This window comes from Oratosquilla oratoria, chromosome 13 (assembly GCF_046742065.1).
Source record: "Oratosquilla oratoria isolate Oo_2021 chromosome 13, ASM4674206v1, whole genome shotgun sequence".
Lineage (NCBI taxonomy): Eukaryota > Metazoa > Arthropoda > Malacostraca > Stomatopoda > Squillidae > Oratosquilla > Oratosquilla oratoria.
The window spans coordinates 68,031,997-68,044,496 of record NC_134789.1 but is presented as its reverse complement, the minus strand read 5'-3'; the positions used below and the strand labels follow the sequence as shown (position 1 = coordinate 68,044,496).

The following is a 12,500-nucleotide window of genomic DNA, read 5'->3' as shown; positions in this document are numbered from 1 at the left end:
TTATGTATTATGTGTTATGTGTTATGTATTATGGATTTATGTATTTATGTTTTTATGTATATATGTATTTATGTATATGTTTATTTATGCATATATGTGCTTATCTATATATGTAACTATATATTTATGTATTTCTTTTTTATGTATATATGTACGTATGTATTTATGCATCCATGTTTTTATGTGTTTATGTACACATGTATTTATGTATATAAGTGTATATGTTTTTATGTATTCATGTATATATGTATTTATTTATTTATGTACGTATATACATACACACATATATATATGTATATATATATATATATATATATATTTATATATATATATATATATTCATATATATACATATATGTATGCGCGCACACACACACACGCATTTATATTCGTATCCATGGCGGAGCTTCTAAAAATGTTCAATATATATATATATATATACATATATATATATATATATATATATTATATATATACATATATGTATATATGTATATATATATAAAATATATATACATATAAATACATATGTATATATACATATATGTATATACATATATGCATATATATATATGTATACGTATGTATCTATGTATTTGTTCTCCTATGCATTCATGTCTTTATATATTCATGTTTCCATGCCTTTATGCCTTTATGTATCCATGTCTGTATTTTTATGCATCTATTTATTCATACATGAATTTATACATTTTTTTTTCATAATGAGTCGTAGGAAATTTGTGGCTTCTTTATTTGAAGAGAATATGCAAGATAATTATTTACTTTTTTGTAGTATTTTATTATGATACGAATCATCACATGTACTTAGAAAATACTTCCAACATCATCTGTTAACCAATATAAGTACCACAAATCTGCCGTTTAACACGCACGATACGACATAGAAACTCAGACAGAAAGTTTTTCGTCTGAACTGCACGGAGATTTTGTTCAATATAGTGAATAATTTGTATATAGTTCTTTATTCTTGTCGAATTATATTGTTGAACTGTTCTCATGTTCAGATATTAAAAATGGCCAGATTATAATATAAATCGTTTACATTAATCTTGACGTATACGGAGCACTCTTTTACGCTTATGGGATTAATCTTAAGGAAGAAATGCTGATTACCTCTGCTTCTATCACACAGTGCGCTGGTGGCGTAATCATAGCGCGCTGGTCTCGCATGCGCTTTCTAGTGTGCGTCCAATTACGGCACTCCTCTCTGATTCCCAGTAGTGACTGTTACCTGTCCCAGCTGCGTAAGAGGGGGTTTATACGATGTAACAGCTCGTCGAACGCGGTTCGACAGACACGTGTTTAGAGTGATGTGTGAACGTGTGAACGGGGTATTTGGGGTTTAACCAACGTGTTCGACAACCAAATACCCCGTTCACACGTTCACACATCACGTTAAACACGTGTCTGTCGAACCGCGTTCGACGAACCGTTGGACTGTAAACCCCTTCTAAGCGCATGATAAGACAAAGGTAACAACTTCGGTCGCAGCTACCAAGAGCCTCATGGCGTAGGCGGCTGACCTTCACCTTTCGTCTGTTACTCTCTTTAGATTTCTCCTTAACCAGCTGCTCCGTGACTCCATCTCTTTGGGGTAATATTGTCACTAAGGACAGAAGCGATGTTATTGCTAATACATTAATAAATGTTACTTTTAACGTAGGTACTCGTGCAGCTGGACAGAACATCTATGATATTCTTCTTATCTGAAATTACGTATTCAGTTCAACAGTAGAATAAAAATTATGATTGTATTAGTTTCAGCAATGATTAGGAATTCAGCCATTATACTCCGATTTGCAGCTTTAATGAGAAAACTCATCTCAAGCGTAAGGAAAATATCTCAAAAGTAGCTAATGAGAGCGATCCTAAGCAAGTGTGAACTTACGTAAAAAAAAAAAAAAAAAAAAGGAAAATATTACTAATTACGACTATATGTTATTTGGAAAAAGTTTAACCAAAGGATCTTGGTGTAATTATCGATAATGACCTCACAGCATTTCAGTGTTGTAATCCTGCACCAGAAGAAGGAGACAGGATGCTAAATATGTAATCTTTTGACTTCAAAATTCCAGATATCTCTAACCAGTTATATTAGATCACTGGTCTGCCCACAATTTCTGTTTGCACTATTTATATTACACATTCCTTCATTTGAATATTCAAGTTGACTGTCAGTAGATAATAGTGGACCAATGTGATTCCTAACGACCTTTTAATCTCTAATGTAACTATAGAATTCTTTGGGATTCTCTTTGGATTTATCAGCGATGTTCATTTCGTATTGTCGTTTTCTTTTTCTTATTGTCTTTTTTAAATCTCTGCATTGATACATAACTTTCATAGTCTCCAAATTTCATTAACCCCTTGTACACGATGACGTCTCCGTAAGCGCCATAAGGTGTGAATGAATACATGAAGATGCCAGTGTCGACTTCCTGATTATATTTATTTTGTAGTTGTAGCCGAGTGACCCCCCCCCCCCATATTCTGTGGACAGCCTTGATCACTTTTTCAATGATTACAAACATTCTGGATGGAAGGGAACGAATATAGAAGCTGTAACTTCATATTTTACAATGCGCGTTTTGTGATGCAACATCATACGTCAGGCAGCCAATGTGCTTGCGAATATTTGACTCGTTTTAAAGAGGTTAAAGACATTGAAAATGGGAAAGGGCACAGCGGCGAACCACAAAGCTCGTACTAGATATGAGAAACAGATCATACGACAACCGATTAAAATATTTGAATATAATTTCTCTCTCTTTTTTTCCTCTTTCTATCTCTCTCTAAGAAAAAAAAAGTGGGGGACTTGTGCAATCCTTTTAGATTTTACAGGAAATTTTGAATTTATCATATTTTCTAATTAAATGCTAATTGGATGCTATGGAATAACCTCAAACTATTAGGGGTTATATTTAACATGCAACTAAGTAGAAATAAATTTGCCAATTATATTGTCCATGAATGGAATAAGATTCCAGCCGAGGCAATTAAATGAGATATAGCCCGATTTTTTTTAGATCTATTTGGATAAATACATGTATAAAACTATACACCTTTTCTAATGTCGTTCATCCGACCATGTAATGGACCAAAAAGTCTCCTGTGCCATTGTATTCATTCAGTCGCCAGGCAATTTCATTCACCAAAGTATTAACCCCTATCCGCAGGAATGCAATTAAACTTAACTCAAACTGGTTACGATTAACAGTTTTTATGCGTTTTATAACTTACAAAGGATTACAAAGGCGGAGCAAGCCGACAGGAGACCCCCTGATCTGTATCTAGGTCGGATGCGAAAAAAATCATAATAATGATAAAATAATAGATAAAAACTATAATAATGTAAATAACAAATAAAATACATAAATAAATGCATAGGTATAGTTAAATAATAAACAAACAGGTAAATAGTAAATAATAATAAATTGACATATAACTAATAATAAATGAAAATCAAACAGACAAATGATAACAAAACAAAAACAAATAATATGAAATGAATTATAATCATTACTTTAATATGCGCTCTGGCTGCCGACCGACGGGCGATTTCCTACAGTTGCACTATGGTTGTGTTTTGACGCCATGGTTGTTCGACATGCACATGGATGGGGTAATGAGAGTGAGTGTCAGGTTTCGGGTTTAGAGATGGTGGAAGAGCGAAGGAAAGTGGGAGTTGAGCCAGTTGTTGCTTGAAGATGACTGCGCTAATTGCTGGATCAGAGGAGGGTCTAAGGCTCTTGGTGACGAAGTTTGGGAGGAGTGTATGACACGAGATATCTGAAAGTAGATTAGGGGAAAATTGTGAGAGTTGGATGTAGGAAGAGATTGGGGGAAATTTTAAAAGATGAGAGAGGCTGGAAGGAGCGGAGGATTTTGAATATTTAAGGTTATATGTGGCAGTAAATGGAAATGAAGGAATGGAGTTGGATGTTAATTATACAGTAAAGGGGGGGATGGAGTAAATGTTTATGGAGAATAAAAAGTGTTATGGGAGAAAGGTATCAGAGAGGAACACAAACACAACGTTACATGAAGGAATCATTCTTTCCACTTCGCCGTATGGAGCAGACACTTTGAGTTCGAAAGAGGCAGAGCCTAAACGTGCTTCGAAAGTATGATGGATGTTACGAGGATGGATAATGAGAAATATGGAGGTGAGGCAGAGATCCTGGGTGGAGAACGCGCTGCTAGATAGACTGATAAAACAGTGTTGAAAAAGTTTGGTCATGTGGAAAGAATTAGCAAGGAAAGGCTAGTATAATGAGTGTGGAAAACAAAAATGAATGGATTGGACTTGAGGAGAGGACAAAGAATGAAGTGAATGGGTGGCATGACAGGGGCACTGCATGCAACAGATATGTCTGTCCAACGGGAAGGAAATATTGCATTGGGTACGGGTAAACGGAGATAGGTTTAAAATGGATGAGGAAATGACGAATCTCGAAGGGATGTTCTTCTTGTCCGATTCTTCTTATTTATATTATTTTTCGAGTTGATAAATGTGGAGGGGGTAAAACTGCTGCCTGACTCAGCTGTCTTGGTGCTATGCCTCGCACCATAACCCTTGACCCAAGCGGTGTGGCAGGTGGAAGGGATGACCCTTCATCTACGAGCTGCCAAGATGCAGAACACAACGAAAAGGTTTCGAATAAAATATGGGAAGGGTATGTGGCTGTTGTGCTGTGTTCTTTGACTCGGTTAATCCTATTATAGTATTTTAAAACAAATATCATTCTTGTGAGGCTCGGTTTCGAAAAAAATACGGGAAGGGTATACGGTTGATGTGCTGTGTTCTTTGACTCGGTTGATCCTCTTATAGTATTTTAAGACAAATATTATTCTTGTGAGGCTCACCTATCCTCAGGAACCTTCTCGACTCCGGAAGGTACCGCGGCCATGGCACCTCAGCGAAACTCTGGGACGGAGACTCTCTCGGAAGGTTTGGATCCCTAAAACAAAAAAAGAAAGAAAAAATGTATTACTAAAGAAGCAACCACTGTGTGACATACAAGCTTTTCTTAGCGAAGGAGGGGGGGACACACACACACACACTAACATACACACACACACACACACACACACACACACACACACACACACACACACACACACACACACACACACACACACACACACACACACACACACACACACACACACACACACGTGTGTGTGTGCGTGCGTGCGTGCATCCATGCGTGTGTGTGTGTGTGTGTGTGTGTGTGTGTGTGTGTGTGTGTGTACGTGCATGTACGCACATTTGCAAATGTGGACATATCTGTATACACACTTCTACCTCCATAACATGCTATATGCAATATTTATCAAACAGGAAACTGATTAGTTGACTGCGCGCGTTGTGATATTTCATAGATCGGCAAATTAATTTCCGCAGATTTAAAATTCCATATTATCAGTAGATGGAGATCATAATAACTCGACCATTGTCGAACCTTTTCTCTCTCAGAATGACGTCATAATTTTATTGCAGTTTCCTACCACCCATCCCCCTCCACAAGTTGTCAAACTGATGAAAGTAATTATACTGCGAACCGTATCTAAAGTAATTCTTTACCTCGTAATTTAGTCTACAGATATACGTTACATAGGATTTGTGTCATTTTGACATTTGGAAATAAACTATTCTACTGGGATTCGAACCCTCACCAGAGTGGCTTGCTTCGTAGAAGTGATGGAGTGACGGTACGGTCCTCGCCTTCTACAAAGGGTTCGAATCCCAGTTGGAGAGCTTGTTACAAGGATTATACTGTACGAGTATTGGTAATAGTAAGCAATTAGGTTAAAAAGGTCTAACTCGTAGTGATTTATAAACTGTCAAATGAGCAATAACAGGCTCATGAAAAAAGTAAATTAAAATAAAATATAATTGGTAATGGTAAGCAGTTACGATAAAAAAGTCTTACTCGTAGTGATTCCTAAACTGTCAGATGAGCGATAACAGGCTCATGGAAAAAGTGAATTAAAATAAAATATAATAAACTAGAATGAAATAAAATAAAAACAGTATAAAACAATGAAATAAAATACAAAATAAAATGAGATTAGGCAAGAATAGATTTGATTAGATTAGATTAGATTAGATATTACAATGAAGTACGATAGAATAAAAGATAGAATAAGATAAGATAAAGTAAGACAAGAAATAAAAAAGTTATATTATCTCTCAAGCTAACATTGACATAGTCTGATAACTGAGTATTATATGATCGGTTTTTAATTATTTTTGGTATCACCTTTTCAAAGATTTTTTTTAGAAGGATCTTAACCGTGATACCAGTAATTCAATCTGCAAATCTTAAATATATCAACAGAGTTTGGTGTTCTCTGTCAAATGAACACACACACACACACACACACACACACACACACACACACACACACACACACACACACACACACACACACACACACACACACACACACACACACACACACACACACACACACACACACACACACACACACACACACACACACACACACACACACACACACACACACACACACACACACACACACACATATATATATATATATATATATATATATATATATATATATATATATATATATGAAAGTGTAACCTATGCATGATATTCCAGGAGGAAGAGAGGTGATGGGGAAGGGGGAGGGAGAAAGGTGAGAAGGGAGGAAGGGTGTAGATGTTTTGGATGGGGAGAAGTGGAACGGGGGTGAAGGGGAGAGGGTGGAAAGTTGGAAGAGAAGAAGTCTGTAGAGTGTAGAGGGTGTGTGGGAAGGAGATGTGGAGGTGGAGGTGGAGGGGGAGGTGGTGGAGGGGTGTGGGAGTATTGTGAATAGGCGGGAGAAAATGTGGACTGTGGGGGAAGGAGGAGAGATGGAGTAGGAAAAGGGAAGAGGTTAGTGAGACGGGGTAGGAAGAGGTGTGGGTATAGAGGACATGTGGAAAGGAGAAATGGGAGATTGAAGGAGAACTAGAGGAAGAGGTGGAGGGGGAGGTGTAGCGGGAGGAGGAGGCGGAGTTGGAGGAGGGAGAGGGGGGAGGGGATGGAGTTACATGAACAAACGAGAAGGAAAAGATGGGTATATGATAGAGCGTGTGAAGAAATGAGAAGGAGGGAGGTGGAGGTGGAGTGGGTAGTGAAAGGGTGGAGGGAGTTATGGAGGTGGAGGAAGTGTGTAGAGAGTGTGTGGGAAGGCCAGGGAGGAAGGTGGAGGCGGAGTGGGGAGGGGAGAGGAAGTAGGAAAGCGGGACAGATGTAGTGGGAGAGGGCAAGGGGAGAGAGGGGAGAGGGGGGAGCAAGGGAACAGCAGCTGGAGTGCAACTTGGCTCTCAACTCCCATCAAATCTCATCAGGGAAAGTTTGGCTAGAAAATACACCTGGAGACTCCTCGCTTCACTTGCTCTCGGTAAGAGCTTTCAAAGTGAGGCCGTTTATCCATCCACGTTTTGTACATTTATTACTTCAGGAGGACCTGAGTTACGTAGCATTGATCTTTTTCGGTCAACTTCGAGTGTCTTATTCTACTTGACGCCAGGTGATTTGATGAAAAATCTTAAATCTGAAAGAGGTGAAAGAAGTCTGCGGAGTTCTAGTTTCTGAACTATTTTCATGATGACCGACTGTAGTTTCAAATTATTTCCGCTCGGTGCACACAAATAGTCTTACTGCACATTAATCACCAAAAGTTTTGTACAATATCTGAAATTCATTCAAACAAACACACCTTCTAGATGTTACAATAAGGTAATAATATTACAGAAAATGAATATATAAGCAAATAGATTTATGAGTAAGATAATCGAACTATTAAATAGACAAACAAATAGATAAAAACTTATATCAAATAAAAATATAGATAACTGAATGAATGAATTGATAAATGAATATGAGTAGATATATAAATAAAGAAATAAATGATTATATCAATACATCGATAGATAAAGAAGTATATGAATAAATGAATAAATTAATAAACAGATAATAAAAAAGATAATAAACAGATAATAAACAGATAATAAAAAAATTAATAAACAAATAAGTAAATAATCAAATAGAATAAACAAGAACAAATGACTCATGTTTGCCAAATATATCAAAGCTTCTGGAGCGGAAGTTATAATTCCACCACTCTAAGGGAGTCGACGCAACTTTTGGCCCCAACGACTCTTCGTCTTCATCATCTCATATATATATGCGCGTGTGTATGTATGTGTGTGTGTGTGTATACATATGTACATATATATATATACATTAACATACACACACACACACACACACACACACACACACACACACACACACACACACACACACACACACACACACACACACACACACACACACACACACACACACACACACACACACACACACACACACACACACACACACACACACACACACACACACACACCAAAGTAAAAGACACCGAAGAACCTAAACAACAGGCCGGTGTAGTTTACCGCATAGGCTGCATTGACTGTGACACGGAATACGTAAGAGAAACACAAAATAATTAGCTACTAGAGTACAAGAACACCAACGTGCAGTTAGGCGAGAGGATCCGAAATCGGCCTTGTACAATATCACTACAGAACACCAACACAGGATTGATTGGGATGGAGCGACAACTCTACACAAAGAAAATAACGAAAATAAAAGACTATTCTTAGAAGCATGGGAAACTAAGAGCAACTGCATAAACAGGTGCATTGATCTCAATTCTATTTATCTAGGCACGAGGAGTAACATTGGCTAATTCCTTTGTTCTGTTTTCTAGTCTCTGTCTGCTTCTTTTCGACCTGTCGTTTGTTCACCAGTTGGCTTTCGGCCGACCTCCTTTCTCGAAAGCGGTCTCCCAGTGCACCTCTTCAACTCCCCTTCCCGTGACTTTTGTCCTCCTTTTCAGTTTTAGTTTACCTCCTTTTTCTCTACGGTTCTTCTTTCTTTTTTATCTTCTTTGTTCTTTTATTTGTCTGATTTTAATGTAGTCGTTTTTTTATTGAAGTCTGTTCCTCCTGTTCTCCATTTCCTACTTTAGCGGACATTTGGTCCACTTTCATTTGCGTCTTTGGATTATGTTCTGTTTTTTACTTTTGGGTTTCGTTTTGATGTTTTTTGTCACACTTGCTTTATGTTCACTGCCATTTAACTTTTTTATTTTGTTTGGTTTTATTTGTCTGGTTGTAATTTAGCCGTTTGCTCTTGACACTTCTTTTCGGACATTTGGTCCACTTTAATTTGCGTCTCTCCTATGTTCAGTTTTTACGTTAGTGTTACGTTTGAGGCTTTGTTGCTACCCTTTTTCTGTTCACAGCCATGTAACTTATTTTATTTGTATTTTTGTAGTATATTTTGTTTGATTGTAATTTAGTCGTTTGTTCTTGACACTTCATTGTGGACATTTGGTCCACTTCCATTTACATCTCTGTCCTATGGTCTGTTGTTTTTATGGTAGTGTCACGTATTGTTACTTTTGCTTCGCTTGTTTTATGTTCACAACCATGTAACTTTTTATTTGTATTCTATTTTATTCTAATTGGTACCAATATTTCATTTCTATTGTAATGTATTTATTATTGTAATGAGGCATGCTTTGTACATGTGATTGAGAGGGTGAACCTTTCCCAGGTTTACAATTTCGGCGATTTATAAGGAGTTCACAATCTTGTAACCATTATACCCCCTGAAGACGATTCCTGGACGGAATCGATACGTCGGCTAAATAAACTCTTCAATTGAGTCTGGTGTTTACAGTTTTCCAATATGGATATCAGATTTCAAATCTTCTCTTACACACACACACACATATATATATATATATATATATATATATATATATATATAAATGTATATATATAAATGTATATATATGTATATATATATATATATATATGTATATAAATGTATATATTTATATATATATATACATATATATTTATATATATATGTGTGTGTGTGTCTGTGTGTTGTGTGTGTGTGCGTGTACGTGTGTGTGTGCGTGTACGTGTGTGTGTGTGCGTGTGTGTGTGCGTGTACGTGTGTGTGTGCGTGTACGTGTGTGTGTGTGCGTGTGTGTGTATTTACCTGGTTGTATTATACGGGAAGGGGAGTTATGCTTGTGGTGGTTTTTGTATCTCGCAAGATCTTAAGTGTGTGTGTGTGTGTGTGTGTGTGTGTGTGTGTGTGTGTGTGTGTGTGTGTGTGCGTGTGTGTGTTTGTGTGTGTGTGTGCTTGCTGCAGTCGTCTAGATATGACTATAGCTATTCCCGTGAGATATGTTCCATTGGTTTTGCTCGACTAGAACTAGGTGTAGCCGTCACTCCTGATCTCGCCGATGCCTGGTCTCCTCACCTCTAAGAGAACCACTATAATCACTCTAAGCTTCCTGAATGTATAATTAATTTTGTATCATCTTTTTTTATCTTTACTTTATGTTATTCAATTTTGTAGTGCTTTTTTTAACATTTAATTTTGTTTTATTGTATCTTATTCCATATGATTATTTTTCATTTTACTAAATTTTATTTAATCTTATTAAATTTTGATCTAGTTTATATAATTTTGTTTTATCTTATTCCTATTTTATACAATTCAAATCTATCTAATATTATTCTATTCTATTTCATTCTAATCTAATCTAATCCCTTAAATTTTATCTTATCATTTTCATCTCATTTTACTGAATTTAATTTTACTCTATTTAATTTTTTACTTTATTCTAATTTAATCTAATTATAGTAATTTCATTCAGTCTAAATTAATTATTTTCATTTGTCTATATATTTATTCATTTATCTAACTATTCATCTACTTATCTATTTATTTATTTATTTGTCTATTTAATTATTTGTTTGTTTTATCTATTCATTCATTTATCTATTTATTTATTCATATAATTATTTATTCATTCATATATGTATTCATTTACCTAATCATTAACATTTTTTATTAATTTGTCAGTTTATTGATTTATTTATATGTTTTTTGGTTTATGTCTTCTATTGTCCTCATGTTCTATATTGTACATACATATACCATACATACATATACCAAAGGCTTCTTTCCCCTTACACAGGGGGTAGCCAAAAGAAAAAGGCATAGAAATCACTCCCACATATTTCATCTACTATATTGTAGTAGATGTATTCTTTAAGAAATGTCTCATTACCCTCGTAAGCATTGCAATTACTTTTTTCAGTTTTTCATATGATTTTTTCTCTCTCTCTTTCTGTCACCCTTGTCTCTTTATTTTTCTATTTTTCTGTGCTTTTCTACCTCTTTCTCATTTTTTCTTGTTTTCTCTTTGTCTCTTTTCCTCTTTCTCTTATTTTCTCTTTTCATAGAAAACTAGAGATGCAAGATCAGAGTAGAACTGTCAGGTTAAGATACTCATGCACAAAAAATACTTATTAAAACTACTTAAACAATTTCTCTAACATTAAGATACTCATGCACAAGAAATATTTATTAAAATTACTTAAACAATTTCTCTAACATTAAGATACTCATGCACAAAAAATATTTATTAAAATTACTTAAACAATTTCTCTAACATTAAGATACTCATGCACAAAAAATATTTATTAAAATTACTTAAACAATTTCTCTAACATTAAGGTACTCATGCACAAGAAATATTTATTGAAATTACTTAAACAATTTCTCTAATATTAAGATACTCATGCACAAGAAATATTTAGTAAAATTACTTAAATAATTTCTCTAACATTAAGATACTCATGCACAAGAAATATTTATCAAAAATTACTTAAACAATTTCTCTAAGATTAAGATACTCATGCACAAGAAATATCTATTAAAAAATACTTAAACAATTTCTCTAACATTAAGGTACTCATGCACAAGAAATATTTATTGAAATTACTTAAACAATTTCTCTAACATTAAGATACTCATGCACAAGAAATATTTATTAAAATTACTTAAACAATTTCTCTAACATTAAGATACTCATGCACAAGAAATATTGATTAAAATTACTTAAACAATTTCTCTAACATTAAGATACTCATGCACAAGAAATATCTATTAAAATTACTTAAACAATTTCTCTAACATTAAGATACTCATGCACAAGAAATATTTATTAAAATTACTTAAACAAATTCTCTAACATTAAGATGAAACCAAATATCATAGCACGAGATCTTGAGATGTTTTTTTCTTTTATACTGATAACACTGAAAATACTGACAGTGCCTTTACTGTTAGTCTGTACGGAGCATAGGGTATTGCTAAAATATCATAAGATGAAATGAATAGAAAAAATCAAATTAAATACAATAATGAAATTGGTGAAATAAAAAATAAAATAAAATAATAAAACAAAATTATAATTAGAAGAAAGAACAGAAACCAAAATGAAACGAAACAACAAATTTAACTAAAACTAAACATAAAATAGAATGAAGCAATAAGATAAAATAAATCTGTAAGATC

At 34.7% G+C, this 12,500-nt stretch overlaps 1 protein-coding gene across 1 annotated transcript in view; it reads right to left on the bottom strand.

Annotated features, from left to right (window-relative positions):
- LOC143032476 (carboxylesterase 4A-like) overlaps positions 1 to 12,500 on the bottom strand; it is a 349,653-nt gene that overhangs the window by 142,263 nt on the left and 194,890 nt on the right. The window contains exon 6 of the mRNA XM_076197319.1: positions 4,888 to 4,982. Within this exon, the coding sequence (XP_076053434.1) occupies positions 4,888 to 4,982 (95 nt within the window). The remainder of the gene's footprint in view (positions 1 to 4,887; positions 4,983 to 12,500) is intronic.